The sequence below is a fragment of the Trichosurus vulpecula genome, chromosome 6 (genome assembly GCF_011100635.1).
Source record: "Trichosurus vulpecula isolate mTriVul1 chromosome 6, mTriVul1.pri, whole genome shotgun sequence".
Taxonomy (NCBI): domain Eukaryota; kingdom Metazoa; phylum Chordata; class Mammalia; order Diprotodontia; family Phalangeridae; genus Trichosurus; species Trichosurus vulpecula.
In genome coordinates this window covers 106,657,895-106,679,250 of record NC_050578.1, presented here as the reverse complement: position 1 = coordinate 106,679,250, position 21,356 = coordinate 106,657,895, and the positions used below count along the sequence as shown (strand labels likewise).

The 21,356-nt window shown below is 37.5% G+C and overlaps 1 protein-coding gene across 2 annotated transcripts in view; it reads right to left on the bottom strand.

Annotated features, from left to right (window-relative positions):
- Window positions 1–20,516, bottom strand: part of PRMT9 (protein arginine methyltransferase 9) — a 42,748-nt gene extending 22,232 nt beyond the window's left edge. Inside the window, exons 1-6 of one of the 2 annotated variants that reach the window (XM_036765522.1) lie at window positions 20,219–20,516; window positions 17,619–17,767; window positions 11,854–12,090; window positions 11,302–11,469; window positions 6,549–6,651; window positions 2,306–2,412 (exon numbers count right to left, since the gene is read on the bottom strand). In XM_036765522.1, the coding sequence (XP_036621417.1) occupies window positions 2,306–2,412; window positions 6,549–6,651; window positions 11,302–11,469; window positions 11,854–12,090; window positions 17,619–17,767; window positions 20,219–20,392 (938 nt within the window). In that variant the 5' untranslated portion in view covers window positions 20,393–20,516. Of the gene's footprint in view, window positions 1–2,305; window positions 2,413–6,548; window positions 6,652–11,301; window positions 11,470–11,853; window positions 12,091–17,618; window positions 17,768–20,218 lie in introns of those variants that run through there. The other variant, XM_036765523.1, reaches the window with a different exon arrangement.
- Between the last annotated feature and the right edge of the window lie 840 nt (window positions 20,517–21,356).

Below are 21,356 nucleotides of genomic sequence, written 5' to 3'. Positions count from 1 at the left end.
CACATCCCCTCCTATTTACAGATAAAAAAACTGAAGCCTAGAGAGGTTAAATGACCTGTCCAAAGGTGACACAGGTAGTAGATCTGACCAAGGTAACATAGGTAGTAAGCAGTAAAGCTGAGATCTGAACAGCTTCAATTCCTCTAACATCCAATATAGCCCTTCTGGGGAAAAGTTTTTTCCATACTTTTTTTCCAGGGTGGATGGTTAAGCCATCTCTATTATATTACTATGGAAACCTGATAATGGCTCCAGGACTTAATGTATATAATAGAATGAACAAGTATTTAGAGAACCTTACTCCTGATAAGAAACCATTCTTTTATTTGAACTATGAACAGGAAATTTTCCACATTAGTGAATGTGTATGCACCTATGTGTACATGCGCATATGCATGTACGAGTGCATGCGTGTATATTCCTGCTGGATGCCTTGTTATGTCTGTAGCTGCATTTGTCAGAGTCTCGTATGATTTTAATGTCTGAGATAAATATTCTTTGAGGAGAGATTTTAAGTCTGCATTTTATTAAGTCGAAATCTTATGAAACAGAGTAATAAGCAATGTAAATAAGATTTTTGTCTTCCCTACATGATTCAGTTTGTGACTATAGAGAGATATCATCTGTAAACTCATTTGTAAAAGCCTACTTCCTTACTCGTGTTCATCGAGGACACTCCGGATGTAGGCACAGCCCATTCTCATAAAACAATGAGAGAAATGAGAAAGCAGGAATACAGACCAATCATCTTTGATGCCTGGATCTGGAGTTAGATCAAATCCTGGTTCTGATATTTACCGTGTGTGGCCTTGGGTAAGTCACTTTCCCTCTGAGCCTGAGCATCTATACAATGAGGGAGTTGTGCCAGACCACCTGTAAGGGCCATCCCAGCCACGTCTTCTCCTTTAAAGGTACCTTGAAAATCTATCCCTAGTGGCTATAAAAACTGTGGTGCTTTCAGCAGACTTCTTCCTTATTCAGATCCAGCTCCTCTTCCACACTTCTTAATAACCACTGTTACTTCCTCACATCAGGTAACTGAGGTACTAATTCTAAAAATGTGCTGCTCTCCATTACTATTTATGATTTAAAAATATTAATACAGAAATGTTGGCAGATGTGTTGCATTTGACACACTAGGAATTCATTCCATTTTTATCCCCTCCTAGCTTCTTTCAAGGCTTGGCTCCAATATCACCTCCTACACCAGACCTTTCTAGATCCTTCCAGGTGCTAGCCCCATTCTGAAAATTACTTTTTATTTACTTTGTGTATATCTTGTATTTACTTGTGTACAAGCTGTTTTCCCCAACAGAATATAAGCTTTTTGAGGTCAGGGTCTACGTTGCTTTGGTATTAGTATTCCCAGTGGCTGGAATACAGCTGGCATTTAATAAAGGCTTGTTGAATGAACAAATCTACAATGCTCTCAAGCTGATCTGTCTTAGCTAAATTTTACATAAAACTTTCTGCAGGCTCATTTCCTCAACTACTTTTCAACATGCTGTGAGGTGACACACTGCCTACTCTTTCACTCCCACCCTCCACCCCCACAATATTTTGCAAGAGTTTGTTCTCTAAACTGACAGCTTATCCATGAAAAGAAAGAAAACAAAGCCAAAACTCACATGAGAACTTCTCTCAGTGCTTGGGGGCCTTCTTGCCCTATAACACTCCTCCAGCCCCTTTCTCCTACCGGTAAGTTTCTTTCGAGTTCTCCATTTTTGGGAAGGGCCTAAGCTGGCCATCCTTCATTCCTCTTCAGGCTCTGCTTCCAATCCTCCAGAGTTTGCCACCATAACACTTTACTCTCACCTATCCTACTCTCCCCCTTTTCAGCTCCCAAGTGTGTTGTCTTCCTGAGCTAGAATGTAAGCTCCTTGGGGGCAGGAAACAGCATTCTTTTTGCTTGTACTTGTATCCTTTATCCCTCAGCACAGTGTTTGACACATAATAAATGATTAATAAATGCTTGTTGCCTGCGTGCTAAACACAGTACAACTTCAGACAACCTTGGAATGAAATACAGAGAAAATCCATGTCTTCAAAAGTCTAAATTTTGTTCTGTCCTGCTAAACGATAAGGATTTTATTTAAGATTCTAATCTTCATTTTACACGCTTAGGTGACTATTTATCTTTGTTGAATGTTATTTATCATAATTTTTTAAAAATCTTGGGTAAAGCAAACATGGAAACTGGAAGTACACAGAAGAATCATATTCAAGGCACAGGGAATTATAAATATTTAAAGTATATTTTAAAATAAGCCATTTTTTCCCTAAACCAATTCAAAAAATCATTCACCTGTGATGTCTTCGTATCTCTGTACACTGTACTGCCATCCCAAATACAACGGCACCTGCAGGTATGACTTGTCCATATTCTTCACAATTACCATCTTTACCTTTAGGCTGAAAATGTAAATAGAGAATACATACTAGAACATAAGTATCATTAGTTTATCTTAAAGTGCGAGTAACTAATTTTATTACTCAAGATGAATACTGCAATGAATTCTCAATCTTTCATTAAACATTTTCAGGCAAAATTATACCAGTCTATCAATAAAACCTGGTCAAATTTTTTACAGAATGTAAAATTTTAGGTTCGTACTACTCTATTCATAACCTCTAGGACCTAGAATCTAGGTAATTGTCATTTAAACTCCACTCTCCATCTACAGCTCTGGCTGGGAACATGATACCCCTCCCAGGATAAGCCAATCATATCTAATCTCATCACCATGCTGCTAACTCCAACCTTGGCTATCACCTCCCTCAACTTCTTCTCCCCTCAGACTGGAGAGCTGAAGGGTAGAATACTAAATTCTCCCCAAAGTTGTCCCTTATAAAGGGAAGAAATTGGACTATCAGATAACCGCACTTTCCATCTGCGTCTCTGTCTGGTTTCAACTCCATGAAACAAAATGCCCCCTGCCCCATGCCAGGTATACTTTGGCCCCCTACTGCTTTCCAGATTCCTTTTGTGTGTTGTATTCCTCCATTAGATTGTAAGGTCGTAGAGACTGCCTTTCCTTTTCTTATTTGTATCCCCAGCACTTAGCACAGTGCCTGGCACTTAGTAGGTCCTTAAATAAAGGTTTATTGAATTGAACCGAATTTAAACCAGATCCAAAGCTGAGATAGTAGAAGACCTCTGAAAGATGAATATAACCCTGGCAACTGCAACAGAGATTACCAGGACAAGGATGTCTAAACAGTATATTGAGATCTGAAGTCTTCCTTGATCAATCTCAAGTTGATACGAACCGTGCCTTCCTCTCCAGTTTGCTGAGATTCTCAGTAGGGAAAGGAGCTAAGTTTTGAAGTCTCCACATTTTTTGCCCTTTATCCCCTCCTCTTACTATCCCATAGTCTGGGGTGATCTCAAGACTTTACAAAAATAAACTATTTCTCTTCATAATAAAGCTAGACATCTTTGGTTTAGGAAATAACAACATTCATATGACTGTCACATGACATGAAAGATGGCAAAATATGGCCTTTCCAAGTTAGGAGCCAAAAAACCCAAACTATTTCAGTCCTGAATCATCCATTCAACAGCTTTGTGACCTTTGGCAGGTCCCAACCTCCCTGGAGGACATCTGTTTCCTTATCAAATAGGGATGACATCAATTCTCATTACCTAATTTACAGAGTTGTTAGGAAGAACAAATGAGTTAATCTCCATGTGAGCATATTGTAACTAAAAAAAGCTATATTTAAGCTAGCGTTATTTTTCCTCATAAACTAAAAATCCATATATCTCATTGAACAAGGGGTCTCTGAGGTTAAAACACACAAACACACAACTATTGGGTGTGGATTTGAAAGGACTTTTTCAGACTTAATATTTCTTAATTTTAAAACCATATTGAATTACATGATATATATACATATACATGTTAGTTTATGCTATGCAATTAATAAAACTACTAACAAGTAACCAAGTCATTCTAGTTTGTAACAACAAAGTCGCAGTCTTGTATAGAAAATAAAATTAAGCACATGAACTAAATACTCATGCTTAACGACAGAAATGCTAATACTTAAAAGAGCACAACACAAGGGTGTAAGATTATTTAAACAACTAGAATTATTGAAAATTCAAATATATATCTTATAATCTTCAAGAATATGAGCTATAAGGGCCATAAATACTTTAATAAAACAGGGAAAAACTAGGTCAAAATGGTTAAAAAGCCTAAAAGAAGCAGAAACAACCTTTACCTCCAGTCGATAATTTCAAAGTCCTTTTTTTTAAATTATAAAGAATTTACGAGAAGCAGAAAGGATAGGATAGCATTATATCAGATATATCTAAAACAATCAGTTGTCCTGTAAGGCCAAAGTAGGGAACTTACAGATCCAAAACATTTTAGAACCTAAGCTTAATTTAATTCTGCTCTGGCCCAGAAAATCAATTTCTTCTTAAGGCAATTTATTGTAGTTATCTCAGTCAAGACAAATCTGGAAAGGTCAAGAACAAAGGGTGGTTGAATCAAATAGTGGTTAACCAATGAATTATACTTTCATAGGGTGGTGAAAACTATTGCTCATGTGACAAGAATAGTTTTCTAGCAATTCAACATCCATTACAATATTATTCTCTGTCCCTTTGTCTCTCTTTACACTCTTTACCTCCTTTCCCCTTCCTTTAATTAGCATAAATATAGAACCAAAGCATGCTTTGTAATATTTACTTGTGTTCGAAAATAGTTCCTTGTCATAATTTTAACATGATGTTTGACTTTTTACATGTCTCTTCCCACTTCATTTTTCTGTCCAGCCCTACAAAAGAAAATGAGAGTATGCTGCATTGCCTCCAAGTGATCCTCACAGGAAGAAGGTCCTTCTCTACCTCCACCTGAAGATCATAGTTTGATGCTATTGCTCATGTGATCAAAATTCTTGATCACAATTCCGTGACCAGACACCAAGTCTAAACACCCTAAGCTGATAAAATTCTAGAGATCATTACAATACTTTTTTTCTGTAATTTCAAAAGGGAAACAATATGGCTATTTCAACAAATGCATTTAAATAACTTCCTTCACTCATACAAATGGATCTGAACAAAATTTTCCACCCAAAAATCCTTCATGGTACAGAAACAACAACTATGAACAACACAGAGACACTCTTTCACTTGTGCAGAAACAAATTATTCTTGCCAGGGCCCAAGCCACATGAAAAAGGTGAAGTTAAATTCATTTAAACTAGCCTCAACACTTCTATACATTTGAGATCTCACTGATGTGAGCACTTCCTCCAAAAGCACATCTTGCAACCTATTCATTGACCTACAGCAGCAGTTCTAAAACTTCTGGCACTCAGCACTCCTTTACACTCTTAAAAATTGAGAACCCTTCCCCCCAAGAACTCTTGTTTATGAGGATTTTATCTATTGATATTTACCATATTTGAAATTCATCGTAATATTTTGTGAAAATAGTTTTGACCTTGTAGATCCCCTGAAAGGGTCTCAGAGACCACCCCCCCCCCCAGTAACTCCAGACCACACTTTGGGAACCACTGATTCAGAGCATTAAAACTAACACCAAAAAAGTACCCACAACTCTTTAAAAGCTGATGCTAAATATACAATGTATTGAAATATGGGAATATGCTGCTCCAACTGATACTGTTTCACATCATTAACATCAGTAACACATTATAATCAAACTCCATATTGTCACAACTTCACTTAGTCAATCAACTGAGATGCCAATCAGATAGCTGGTTGACTGTCACCCCCGTGTAAATTACCAAGTGACTGTGATTGATTAATGTTCCATATATAACATTGTTCCTATGAGACAAACTTCTCCCTATTAATGGTTTTTTGCCTAATGTATTGCTCTTATAAAATCAATTAAAAGTTAGGCAATGTATGGATTTTAATGAACAATGCTACCATAATTTAAATATTCCCTTTGTTTACATGTGGGGGGGGGGGTGTATAAACACATAAGGGATCAAGAGCATAGCATGGAATTTTTCTAGCTATTCCAAGACATAATAAAAGATAATGGTGTCATTAATATAACTAAACATAAATGAATGATTATGAAAATATACTAAGTATTCAGTCAATCAACAAGTATTTATTAACTGCCTACTATGTGCCAGGTACTGTGAGAGCCTCTGGAGGCTTTTAGACAAAATGTTTTTCAATTACAGTGTTCCCTCATTCAAGTTTTTGGGACAATTACTTAGTTTTACACAAGTCTTTTTTAAAATGTGGAATCCTTACACTTATCTGTGTGCTTACATATGGACATATTATGTATATATGTAAAATATATATATATATATATATATAAAGATACACACATATATATAAACACTTAAAATAGTATTTTAAAGTACCTATCCACTTTAAATTTTAACAAAAACAATGTAAACACAATAAGAAAATGACAATTTGAATTTCAAATTAAATTTTTTCAAATTCTCACCATAAATGAGAAAAACCTAAATATGTATACATATGTTTATGTAAGTATATCATTTCTAACCTAGTCAAGAATTTTCACGCTGCTTACCTTTGGTTGCAAAAGTAAATGTTCCCATGCATGAATCAAGCTCTCCACAATTCCTTCTCCAAACAAACCTGCATCGACAGTTTCTGTTACAACTAGGGAAACTCTATAGAATGATTTTTTAAAGATATATGTAAGTTTTTTAAATGATACATTTAAAAATATATATGTGTACTTATCTATCTTAAAATAAGGACCATTACTGCTACAAATTAAGAATGAATTTCTTTGGTTAAAAATTGTACAATTTTTTATAATTAAGGCACTTAAAACTTTCTCTAAAATTCAGTTTAATACTTTAAAATATGACTTAAAAATTGCATTATGACATAGAATGTATGCCCCCACTCCCTAATAAGCATTTTCATACTGACAGTACAATTAAGAAATCTATCACCACCCAACATTTTCCCATGTAATCATCCAATTTAATACTATAACTTGAAGAAACCGCACTGACTTATTATTATTATTTTTTTATATTGACTGGAATTTCTTAAACCCTTGAGAAATGTGGTAAGTTCTGTTCCTAGATACACATTTTTCTGAAACTCAGAATAATCATGACAGCTATTTACAATAGCACTTTAAGATTTATAAAGCAACAACAATCCTGTGAGGCAGGTAATGACATTTTTATTATTCCATTTTATAAATGAAGAAATTGGCTCATACAATCAGTAATGGCCAGTGCTAAGATTCAAATAAATATATTTACATTTATAGATGTATATGTTGTTTCCCCCAATAGAAGTTCTTTCAGAGCCAGGGTCATTACTTTTTTTATCATTGTCTCTCCAGTACCTGGGCGCAGCGTCTAACACACAGCAGACATTTAATAAATGTTTGTTGGTTGACTCAATGGTTTTACTGTACCTTTGCAATCTTACCTCACATTACTCTCCTTGGTACACAATAAAATACAGCCCCACTGGCTTTCTTTCTGTTCCTTGTGCTAGCACTGGTAATTCTTATCCCTGCCTCTCAGACGCACCTTCAAGGCTTGGCTCCAGCACCACCTTCTATACAAATCTTTTCCTGACATCCCAGCAGCCTAGTGTATCACTTTCAAAATCACCTTGCACTGATTATGTAAATATCTAAATACATCTTATCCTGTTTTTCTTTACATTCCCAGTGCTTAACAGTGCCTGGCACATAGGGGGCATTTAATAAATGCCTGCTAACTGATTAATCATATGCCCCAAAGCAACAAGAACTAGCATTTCATAGGATACTGGCCTATTGAGTATTAAAGTGTTTATAATAAGTATTTGCAAAAATGCTACTTGAAAATAGTTGCAGCTTATGTACCACTATTTAGTGTAGAAAATGAAGAGTTAGAAAAATTCTGTGAAGAAATTGCAAAGGCCTTCCAAATGAAATCAACATACACTGTGTCATTCAGTTACTCTATTGCAAAGGTAGGAATAAGTTAAAGATTAAAAGAAAGATACTGGAAAACATAGGACAGGAATAAGGGATGAAAGAAGGAGCCATTCCACAACTGATAATGGTCAAAGGACACGAAAGGAAGTTCTTCAAAGAAACCAAAGCTGTCACTAGCCGTATGACATTTTCCCCCTAACTCACTAATAATTATAGAAATGCAAATCAAAGCAATTCTAAGTTCCACCTCACACCCTCAGATTGGCAATGATGACAAAATTGGAAAATTAAAAATGCTGGAGAAGCTGTGGGGAAACAGGCATATTAATGCATTTTTATTAAAGCTGTGAAGTGATACAGCCCTTCAGGAAAGCAATCTGGAACTATGCCCCCAAATCACCAAACCATACAACCCTTAGGCCTAGTAATACTACTACTAGGCCTATACCCCAAAGAGCTCAAAAAGAAAAAAGGCACAGACACACACACATAGACAGACAGACAGACACACACATGCGCGCGCGCACACACAAACAGCAGCTACTTTGTTAGTAAGAAAAAACTAAAATTAAGGGGACGCCTCTCAAATGACAAATAGTCCCACCCTGATCAACAACTCGCCCATACGTCTGTCACTTCAAGAGGCCTGAAAGAATGTGGAGTTAAAAGTGGAAAAGACCTTAGAGGCCACAGGTTTCAACACCCTCATTTTATGGAAGAGGAAACTGAGGGACAAAATGGTTAAATGACTTACTCAGTCACACAGCTAGTGACTAAGGTGAGATCTGAACTCAGGTCTTCCTGATTCCAGACCTAGTACCCTCTCTACTACACCAGTTGTTTTCAAACTTTTTGGTTTCAGGATTCGTTCAGACTCTTAAAAATTACTCAAGACCCACCCCCACTCCCAAAGAGCTTTTGTTTATATGGATTAGAGCTATCGACATTTATCATATTGGAAACTAAAATGTCTTTATGGTGTTATGAAAACAGTTTTGACCTCAAAGATCCCCTGAAAGGGTCTCCTGAAGCCTCAGGTATCCCTCTGCACTGCACCATGTTACCTCTCATGTCTGTAGACTTGTTTTAAAGAACACTAAAAAAAAAAAGGCAGCTAGGTGGTACAGTGGATAGGAAGACACATTTTCCTGAGTTCAAAGCTGGTTTCAGACGTTAACTAGCTAGTCACTCAATCCTGTTTGCCTCAGTTTCCTCATCTGTAAAATGAATTTGAGGAAGGAAATGGCAAATCACTCCAGTATCTTTACCAAGAACCCCTGAAATTGAGTCACACAGTTAGGATGAACAACAACAACAAAAAAAGAAATAATATCCCCCCCACACACAGAGGGAATGATTAAGAGTCTGAGAGGAAATATGATCTAGTGGAGAGAGGGACCGTCTTAAAGACCTGGGTTTAAGTCCTTCCTCTGACACATATAAGCTGAGTGGCCATGGGTAAGTCCTCTGAGTGTTCTGGGATACTCTCTAACACTGTAAGTTACAGATGAGTTGATCTGAATTATCATGGAGGCAATTTTCAAACTGGGAATTATCTCAACAAATAAAATCACGGATCTGGATCCCTCCCTGTTACCCAAATTCCTCCCCCTAAATTAGGGTCCTAAAACTATGTTAAAAATCACAACATGCTCCAACCTATCTTTCCAAGTTTATTATATACTACTCCCCTTCATGTATTAGAAAGACCAATCAAACTGGACTTCTTTCTATTCCTCATACGTAATGTCCCATCTCTAGGTCTTCACACAACCTGTCCCCTGCATCAAGAATAAACAACCTCCAAAGACAGCTCCCTCTCTTTGGATCCCAGCTTAAACTTCTCTTCTTACACAACACATTCCATGATCTCCCTGGCTGCCTCTTCCTCAAACTGTATTGCATTTATTTGGTACGTGTTTTGTATGTATGTACACAAGAATGATAGAATTTAAGCTCCTTGAAGGCAGGGACTACTTCCTAATTGTTTTTTGTCTCCCCAGCACCAAGCCTAGTTCCTGGCACGTACCAGGCACTAAACAAATGCTTGAGGATTGATATAACAAATTACACATCTCTTTTACTAGGTGAGATGACCTTTATGATTCATGTAGGACAGAGAATCAACAGTATATCTACCCAAATGTTTCCATAACTATCCAAACCAGTACATGTTTTAAAACTTCCTTAAGGAACGACTACTGGCAATGAAGTGACAATGATGAACATTTATTAATAACAGTGACAAAGGATATAAGAAACTTTTTATCAGATTTTAATTTATTAATATAGTTTCCAAAGGCTATCAACTTTTATAATAATGCTTTTTTAAAGCAAATATTTAGGAAGATGCTCAATCAAGATATACAAAGATTAAAGCCAAATCAAATAAAATTATATGAATATAAATTCCACAAGTGTTGGGTCTTAGTCTCCAGCAGCAACAATGGACATATTAGCCAAAAATTCACTTCTCTACTTCCACTGGGATAAAGCAGAGGTACAGGTAACACTACAGTTTAACAGCAAGAACCCTAATGGATAGTTCTGACTGACTACCTAGTCCTAGACCCTCATCTCTAGCAATTCCACAGTGCCTGGTACACAGTAGGCATTTAATAAGTGCTTATTGACTGACTCATCTGAAAGATATAGTGGCAGGAAGTTACGGGAAGACTAACGGCTGAATGGACCATCATAGCGATTAGTTAGTCTAACCCTCTCATCTTCCAAATGAGAAAACTGAGGTGAAAAGTGTTTTTAGCTCACATTTACAAAGCAATTCCCTCATAATAATCCTGTGAAGGAGGTAAACACCTACGGGGACCTAGGAAAGGTAAAGAATGAGGACTAAAACTCAAAATTCCTGATTCCCAATCAAAGCTCTAATATACCACAGTAAATCTCAAGGGTAAGGTAGAGGTCACAGTCAGTTAGCATATGATTAAGGTGGGACAGAAATGGAGTTAGGCTTCAACCAGGCTATTTTCAAAGTACCCATATGTCCTAGATCAGAAAGCAAACCTGTAACCACATCTTCTTCCAAGGTCACTCTGGACATGACCTTAGGAATTTACTACAAGATTTCATCAATTTTCCCAGCCTACCCATTCAGAGCTTGTTCTTACATAAATGAGATGGGAGGTGTTAATTCACATGACTTAAGATTTCTCCTGAAGACATTTACAAAATAACCCAACGAACTGGTTCTTATAAAGAAGAGTTTTCTACCTATGTTGTTCTTTCTTTCTTTTTTTAAATAGTTATTTCTTTTTGCTTGGAACATAAACCTAGACTATTTTCATAACTTAACTTTTAAAAATCAGATAGTGATTTAAAAGGTGCTACAGAACATACATGACAATACCTCTCAGGAATGTGCTTAGGAACATCTATATCCAGAGACTTCATATGTAATAGTTTGATCCCTGTTTCCATCTTGTTTGCTGCCACTATGTCACGAGAGAGCTCATACATGGTCTTGGACAGCTCACAAGCATAGACACGGTGTGCACCAGCATTTTTAGCAAACATGCTGTAAGGAAAAAGAAACCATCAGAAAAAAAATCTGTTTTCTTTTTAAAATAATGGAGTTACGCTATTTAAGAAGAGGACATGACTGCTTCTCCTTTAATTTTGGGCTCATTTTGTAAACTTGGTTTTATTTTTTATTTTTTAAAGTAACATAATTAAAGCCTCTGGCCATAGATGCTAATAATTAACCAGGTCAGTTTGAAAGCACGAACGTTAGGGCAACCATATATCTAAGATAATAAGTAGGAAACACAAAAGAAACGTCCTTAAGATGATAATTCCAAAGCAGTTATTTTTCTAAAGAAAAAGCAGATCTCATTCTCAACTAAACATAAAGTTTAAAAGATAGTAAGAATCTACATGTATTATTGCAATGATGACAAACCTTAGTATTCCAGTTCCTGCTCCAATATCCAGAACTGTTTTGCACCCCAAGCGAACAACCTTCTGGATTGCTGACTGGTATGTCATATTCCTCTTGACATCATTAAGCATGATAAAGTGCCAGCGTTCCACCAGCCAGTTTGCAACACGATAAAAATTCTCCTTTGCATCAGTATAGTCAGGATTTAGCTTTACTGCTTTGTGGAAATAGCCCGCTGCTTCATCTCTAAAGCCCATTCTGCCAGTAAAAAAATGATAAACAGAAAATATTTAGCTATCTGCTTTTAGCTCTACACCCATATCCCTTTCTGCATCTAGAAAACCCTCCCCACTTCATTCCAAATCCTACCTATACTTAAACTTATACTAAACAATTTAAAATTAAATTTTATATTGTTTTTATTGCTATTTCCGGTGTTAATCTTGTCTCCACAAGTGGTTAGCCATTAATATCAGGGGTCACATCATGGTCTCTCATGTTATCCTCAGAACCTAAGCACAATTCTAAGAAAACAGTATTGTACAATTGAGTAATCAATACTCACTGATTGTTTGATAAGGCAAATGATATGAATAAATACCACCCCCAAAGAGCCATGATTAGCCTGTTGAATCAGAAATGATCCCCTTCTCAACAGCTTCATAGCTTCATATGTCTCTGCTTCAATTAGCCTTGATAAAATAACCAAATCATCCCTCAGTTTTCTGATATAGCTGTAAGGTTAATTTGGGGAAAAAAAAAAGGAACCTACATCAGAGCTGTAAAAACCAACATTAAGTTTATAGTAAATTATAATAGTCCAGCTTTGGGGAAAAAAATCATCAATTACTACAAATTCTAAATTAGTGAAGCATAAATAATGGATTTGGGAGGGGAAAAAAAGGGGGTGGGGGGCATAATAAAATTCTTAAAACCACTAGAAAATCTAATTTTATTCTTCTTTAATTTTTATGGTGGCTGTAACAGTTCACACTAACAAAAACTGACCTATTGGGAGTCTGTGCTTCTAGTTTTCAAAGATTAATTATCTTGGAATTTAATAGTCAGAATCATGTGACTATACCACCATTACATGTTTACAATCTATAATAAAGTTCAAACTTAAACTTTAAATAAAGTCAGAAGGGCAAAAATATAACTTTAAATGAATTTAAAATGAGTCCAATTTGATTAATATGCATTTAAAATTTAAATAATTCAATCTCATTTAAATGGAAAACTATTCCAACAGCTATAAGGAGAAGATATTGTTTATTGGTGCATATGTCATTTATTTAATTGCTTATTTCTGCCAACAATTCACATTTTTACTCAATGGTTTGTTCCTAACAAGAGATCTCACTCAGTGTTCTTATCCCTTTCTACCCCACTCTCAATCTTCGTGTTATCAGCCACTCTAACCCTAAGAATGAAGTACTCTTTAACAATCTCTCTCCCACCCTACTCCCAAAACAACCAAACAGTAACATGTTTTGCCATACCTGTCCATCTGAGGAGTACCTTAAATGGCAACTCAATAGTTTTTGAAGTTGTATGTGTAGTTCAACGTGAAGAGCGCTGGGCTAGGAATCCAAAGGCCTACAGTGGAGTCACAGGTCTGTCACTAGCTATGTGACTTCACTAAACTTCAACTACTAGTTTTTCAGCTGCTAACATGAGGGTTTTCATCTAAAGGATTATTGCTAAGATCCATTCTAGGCCAAAGAGTTTTTAAGACTCATTTTAAAAAAGGCTTCCCACAAATGTTAACTGTACAGAAAAGAAGCCCAGAAAGGATCACAGAAATAAAGGATAATTTTGCTTTCAATCAGTCAGTCAATCAGTATTTATTAAGCACCGACTGACCCAGGAACTGTGCTAAGCCCTGGGGGTACAAAAAGAGGTTTGTTTTAATAACTGGTTAATAGAAATTTAGTTACATATAATAATTATTAAATTTTTTCCTATTTGTACATTTTGATTCTTATTTACTTTTGCTTGGTTCTTGTTTATATATTTGAATGTTTAAACCTGGCAATGGAAGTTAAAATAACTTATTCTTACTATAAAAAGATTTATTTTCATACTTTAATATAACTTTAACATATCTGACTAGAAAGTATAGATTCTACTTTTTGAAGCTAAATATAATTTTAAAGTCAGTAATTTTTTAAATACACTTTAGTAGTTACATCAGAAAACAGTAATAGATTTTATGTATCTACAAATTACACTGTAAATTATAATACCAAAATAACAATATCATCATTAGTCAAACTGACTCATACCAATGGGTAAAAGTATTCTTAATACTATGGGCAATTTGACTCAATGTGGAATTAGCTTTATTATCTAGATCAGGAATTATATTGACAGTCATTAAAGCAAGATGACTTCATTTCATTAATTTTGGCTGAATTTATTAGAATAGCAATAGAAAGTATATGTGATTTTAAAAATTAAAGATAAAATTATGGTTTGTTTTTTTCTATGCTAGTAATTATTTTAAGGGAAAATAGGTATAGTAAAAATAGATAATTATAGGACAAAAATATACTATAAAAATAAGGAAGCATTTTTATTTAGAAAAATATTTTTATAATAAATAAAAATTATTTTGTATAAGCATTACTATTTAAAATATTTTACCATTCAATCAATTAATATTTATTAAGTGTTAATATACTAATATTGGTAAATTTGGGTTATAAAGGCTTACTTATATGCAAATATATGCAAAATATCCTCCTATTGCTAATGAACAAAAAAACTAGCCTTTTCTCTCATGTGGAATGGAAAAACTCCCATCTAACCCAGAAAACCCAAGTACCAGCCCGACAGAAATGAGGCTCTTCTTGGCCATGGAAAAAAAGTCATTTCCCCATAAAGAAACATTAGTAACTAATGTAATTTATTTTCATCAGAATAAACTGTTCAATTTACTTAAAATTTTCAACGGTAATAAAGCTTCCATATTCTCAACTACAACTACCATCTTTAACCCTAATCCAACTATGTCTCACTTTCTAGTCAAAGTTCCTCAAAACCTAGCTCCTTCCTACCTTCCCAGTATTCTCACACTGGACTCCCCTCTACAAAGTGCTATGATCCAATGACACTGGCCTCCTTGCCATTCAATGAACAAGACATTCCATCCTCCATAAATCTGACAGGTAAACTATTCCTTACTTACCTGTCAGATTTATGGAAAACAGAAGAACTTATGACCAAACAAGAGATAGAGAACATTATGAAATGCAAAATGGATAATTTTGATTACGTTAAATTGAAGTTTTTGTACAAACAAAGCCAATACAACCAACATTAGGAGGGAAGCAGAAAACTGGAAAAGAATTTTTACAGCCAGTGTCTCTGATAAAGGTCTCATTTCTAAAACATATAGAGAACTGAGTCAAATTTATAAGAATGCAATTTGATAAATGGTCAAAAGATATGAACAGGCAGTTTTCAATGGAAGGAATTAAAGATATCTATAGCCATATGAAAAAATGCTCTAAATCACTACTGATTAGAGAAATGCAAATCAAAACAACTCTGAAGTACCACATCACACCTGTCAGATTGGCTAACATGACAAAACTGGAAAATTATAAATGCTGGAGAAGATGTGGGAAAATTGGAACACTAGTGCATTATGGGTGGAGTTGTGAACTGATACAACCATTTTGGGGAACAATTTGGAACTATGCCCAAAGGGCTATAAAAATGTGCACACCCTTTGACCTAGCAATACCATTTTTAGGCCTGTATCCCGAAGAGATCATAAAAATGGGAAAAGGACCCACATATACAAAAATATTTATAGCAGCTCTTTTTTTGGTGGCCAAGAATTGGAAATTGAGGGGATACCCACCAATTGAGGAATGGCTGGATAAGTTGTGGTATATGAATGTAATGGAATACTACTGTGCTACAAGAAATGATGAGCAGGCAGAAAGATTTGTATGAACTGATGCTGAGTGAAGGAAGCAGAACCAGGAGAACATTGTACACAGTTACAACCACATTATATGATGACTAACTTTAATAGACTTGGCTCTTCTCAGCAATGCAAGGTTCTAAGACAACTCCAAAAGGCTCATGATGAAAAATGCTATCTACATACAGAGAAAGAATTATGGCGTCTGAATGCAGATCAAAGCATACTATTTGCTCTCTCTCCTTTTTGTTTTGTTTCTTCTTTCTCATGCTTCATTTCATTGGTTATAATTCTTCTTATATTTGATAATATATATAATATGTTTATGATGCTAATATGTTTAGTATGAATGTATATGCAGAGCCTATATCAGATTGAATGCCCACTTGGGGAGGGGGGAAGTGAGAGAGGGGGAGAAAATTTATAACTCAAAAGCTTGTGGAACTGAATGTTCTAAGCTAAAAATAAATTAATTAGTTAAAATTTAAAAAAAAAAAACACTCCATCTCTGGACTCCACGCATTTTCAATGGCAGTCTTCCCTGCCTGGAATGCTCTCCTCTGCCTCCCAGCTTCCCTAGCTTCTTTCAAATCTCACTAGAAGTCCACCTTCTGCAAGAACCCTTTCCTAATCCTCTTTAATGCTGGTGGTGTTCCGCTACCCTGTATATTTTGTACATTCCCTGTATATTTTGTATGTTCCCTGCATATTTGGTATGTACATAGTTGTTTGCCATGTTGTATCGCCTGATTAGAATGTGAGCCCCTTGAAGGAAAGGGCTATTTTTGCCTTTCTCTATCCCCAGTACTTGGCACATACAAAGTGCTTAATGTTTCTTCAATGAACAGCAGAAAAGGACCTAAAACATAAATCAGTGTTATAGATAATAAAAGGAGAACAGGAGAATTATTTTCCACAATGGAATTAGAACCATAGCTGTGCCATGCAGGAAGGATTCTGAGTTCAAACAGTATAGTATTACTATTAATCCCAAAGATATACACACTTGGAGAGGCAGCAAGGGAAAGAGGTTTCAAGAAAAAAAACTGAAAGTAAAAGGTAAAACTATAATAGAGTTTAAGGAGCTTCATTTAAAAAAGAAAGAGAAAAAACATCTTAACAAGTTACTGTCGATCAGCTACTTTTAGTCATGTCTGACTCTTCATGACTCCATTTGGAGTTTTCTTTGCAAAGATACTGGAGTGGTTTGCCATTTCCTTCTCTAACTCATTTTACAGATAAGGAAACTGAGGCAAACAGGGTTAATTAAATGGATTACCAAGGGTAACAAAGTCAGTAAGTGTCTGAGGCCCGATTTGAACTCTACAAGATGAGTCTTCCCGAACCCAGGCCAAGCACTCTATCTACTGCCCTATCAAGTAGAGCTACCCAAACGTAGGAATGAGCTTCCTGCAGAGATGAGGAAGGTTCCCCTTCCTTGGAAGCCTTCCAGCGTTGCAGGGTAAGTTACAGAGGCAATTCCATTGTATGGGTCAGACTGGATGAGGGCTTTGATCCTTCCTTCTCTAGTTATACGATTCCGGGAAATATAGTCTCTGGGTTCTCATCCCTCCCCCATTACTCACTAAAAGAATCAGGCGATTACCTTCCCACGCTGCCATGCCCCCATGTATTCTCAGATCTTTCAAATTTAAAAGTAGTAAGTTAAACTTTTTTTTTAACTCCCGGACCAAAAGTTAAAAGGTCTCAGTAAAACCACAAGTGGAAAAACAGGAGGCACCATGCTAAACCCAATGCATTCTCTTCTTTAGTTGTTTTGACTATATTAATAATTTAACACAACTTCTATATATCTGAACAAAGCCATGCTTTTGAAATAACAAACCTGAACAGATGTTCCCCTATGCTGTTACAAATCACTTCGTCATCCGGAAAAAGTTCCAAGGCCTGCTCATAGCAACCAAATAAGTCTTGTACTCGATTCAGAGAATCCAGCTCTTCTGCCCACTTGAGGAGGGTATACTGAAAGGTTTCCTTTTCAAAAGAGGGAAAATATCCATCAGTAAAACAAAGACCATGTAGAGGGTCAAATATAGAATTTCAGGGAATTCAAATATATTTAATGAAAGCACTACCTTAAATTCCACTCCCTCAAAAAGTTTCTCACAACTAAATGGAAATATGATTCAGTTCTCTAACTACAGTTATGAGTATACGCCCCATATAGATTACAACAATAGAAACTGCAAAATTGCACAGAGGTTCAAGTGTCAGGTGTATTCCATTTTCTTCATCTCCTATCTATGATAGGATCACAGAGTTAGAGTTCAAAGAAACTGTAGAGGCCATCTAATCCAACCCCTTCATTTTACAGAAGAGGAATTAAGACCCAGTGACAATATGTGAATTACCCAAGGACACAGAGGTAGTAAAATAGTAGGACCTGATTTTGTGTTACTGCTAAAAACCAAACATAAATATTAACTACTCTTTGCCCAGAAAAGACTATTTTAAATAATTTTGTTATTCTGTACTTTGCAAAACACAGTGTCACTTGCCCTATCTAACCTCTCTGAAATTAAAAAACAAATTGACAAATTCAAATAAGTATATTCAAGCAAAATAAATCCACATACTGGATGTGACTCAAATTGCGTCCCTTATTCTGCATTTAACGTCCATCACTTCTCTTTCAAAAGGCAAGTATCACGATCACCATCAGTCCTCTGGGGTAGGGTTGTTATTGATCAGCGTTCTTAAACCTTTCAAAGTTGTTTTTGTTTACAATGTTAAAAATTACTGTATAAATTATTTTCGTAGTTCTGTTCACGTAACTCTGCATTGGTTTATACCACTCTTCCCGTGCTTCTCTACATCCATCCCTTCCATAATTTCTTATGGCAAAGTAATATTCACTATATTTATATATACTAAAATTTGTTCAATCACTCCCCAATTGATGGGCAACTGCTTTTTTTTTCCAGTGAAAACTGCCATATTAATGAATCAGTGTTCCATTTTTATACCTCAGTTGCCTTCACGTAATCATATGTATTTTAAGTCAAGGAAAATGACTTTGCATGCTTGGTATTTATCTGTGTATCCCCAGGCAAAAGGTAATCAACCTGAGAACAGTGCCTCTCATTTTTGTCTTTGCACCTCTATTACCTGGCACATGGTAGGCACTTAATAAATTCTCGCTGAATTGAACTGTCATCACATACAAATTCTAGAAGGTGAAGCCAACAGAGCTCAAAAGGTCTTACACGCTGGAACAGCTTTCAGGACAGACCTAGCAACTGATTGTGTACCTCATCTTAGGACTAATCTGGCTAAGTTGCAAGTGCGTTCCCTGGAGGCTGGGGACCATACAGTGACATTTTCTGCCCACAAGTCAGGGTAAGGTATAAAGTGTTCACATCAGTGAGATGAGAGATCTGTTTAATTACTGAAGAAGTGTTAAATGTTTTTAATCAAGACTAAACCTTACTTTGAACTTTAAATTTTACATCATACAAACACATTTGTTTTTATATTCATGATAGGGCACCAAATGTATGTGGGGGGAGAAATCTCTCAGTGTTTTTTACTATGCTCTGTCTCATCTACTCAAGGGGGATTTTTCACTGTAGATGTGAACAAAATGAACATCCATTTATCTTATTGAACCAGATCTTATATCAATTGGACTTTTTTTTAGCTTTTGTTAAAGTGTGAAGGAAGTGACAGTTTGCTCTTTTATGTCAATTTTCACAAAAATAGTTCATAATGTAGATGCATACTTTGCTTAGATGCCAATTTTAAAACTGGTGCTACTGTTGTGTATATGCAATACACCTGTACAAATATGCATTTCAAAGAATTTTTTTTTAGTAAGCACGGATAGTAGTCTAGTAGAGGACGGTTTTGGGTTTTACATACCTACTAGAGTGTGCGCAAGCCTGAAAGGGGTATGACAAGGGCACGTCTACAGAAGAATAATTGGGGGAGGGGTTGTATGCGTTATAGACATGGATGACCACTCCAGTAAGGGCAAGTAAGTGGGAAATGTAACTAGTGGCTAATAGACTAATTCAAACTGAACAGTTATGGGACCATAGTTTCTGAGCTGACAAGGACCTTGGATCATCTAATACAATCTTCTCGTTTCACGTCTAAGGAAAGTGAGGCCCAGAGACGCGAAGCTGCTTGTCCAAGGTGTCAGAGCTGCGATCTGTACACCCGGGCACGACTCTAAATCCGGTAAATCGGAGGACTCGAGCTCCAATCTCAAGTTTGCCACCTGCTTCGGGCAAACCCCCTCTGCGCCTCCTCGGGCACCCCGCCAAGAGAGAGGAACTGGAGAGCCCGTAAGGCCTCTTTTCCAGCTCTGGAAGGTGCGAGGCCGGGTAAGCGCCCTGAGGGCAGGAAGCAGGGCCGCCCCAAGGCCCGGGCCGGCGGGACAAGCACGCTGGACGGCGCGGAGCGGCCGGGCCCAGCGCTCACCTTGACGTCGTCCCGCAGCTCGGGCGCCAGGCTTAGCACGAGCAGGTAGTGCGCGTAGGCCGTGCCGAAGTCCCGGCTGGCCACGCAGTGCTGCGCGCTCTGCAGCGAGCGGGACACCAGCTCGGCCCGGCCGGCCTCCTGCCCGCCCCGGCCCCCGCCCCGCGAGCGCGGCATGCTCGGAATCCCACGCAGAGGAGAAGGTCGGGGTCAAGGTCGAGGCCGTTCTGGCGCCGCGGGGACCTTCTGACTTCCGGCCGGGGCGGCTCGCCTCCTCTAGCCCAGGAGAAAGGGAGGCGGCGAGCGAAGCAGGGAAAACGGAAAACACACACAAAAAAAGAGGCACTTCCGGCGTTGGGCCAACGTCCGCCTCGCTTACGTAATACGCACGCCACGCTCCCACGACGTGGAGGGGCTGCGTGGTGCTTCCCAGCTTTGGCGAAGCAGCCGGGCAATTTCGTGAGGAGAGCCGCGCTTGCGCGTTGCGCGTGCCTCCCCCACGGCCAGTTTTCCCAGCTCCTCTCCTCTTCTTCCAGTGCGCATGCTCCACTCAAGAGTCCGGCAGGTTTCTTTACCCGTTTTCTTCTCATATACCTTTTACTGGTCTAGGAACGTCCTCACTGCGCATGCTTCGCTCAAGTGTTTAGGTGTGGCACGTGCCTTTGCCTTCCTACCCCGCCCTCCCTGCCTTTACTGGTCTAGAAACCCCCATTGTTGTGCAGGCTCCGCCCAAGTATCTTGCTGGGATCTTGGCGGGAAATCTTGACCCTTTGGCTCCTTTTGATACGCTAATGGGGCGTGAACATGGGTGTGGATTTGTCCTTAAAGGTCTTTTCCATAAAGCTCAGAATGGGGCGGGGACAGGATCCTAGCTCACTGGAACTCGGGATGCTGAAGTTATGGTAGTAGTGCTACGCTGCTGCTGCTCAAAAGATGTCGAGGATAAGCAAGAAAAGACTGGAAGCAAAGGAGAGGAGAAAGGCGATTGGCTAGGACAGGGGGCAGGTGTGTGCTGGAGCCAGCTCTTACGGGTTCCCGAGAAATCCGATTGTAAAATGTTCATTTTCAGCATTTACACCTAGGAATTGGGGGAAGGCTACGTATCAGGGCATGATATGTTGTTTTGTCGCTTATCCAGGTT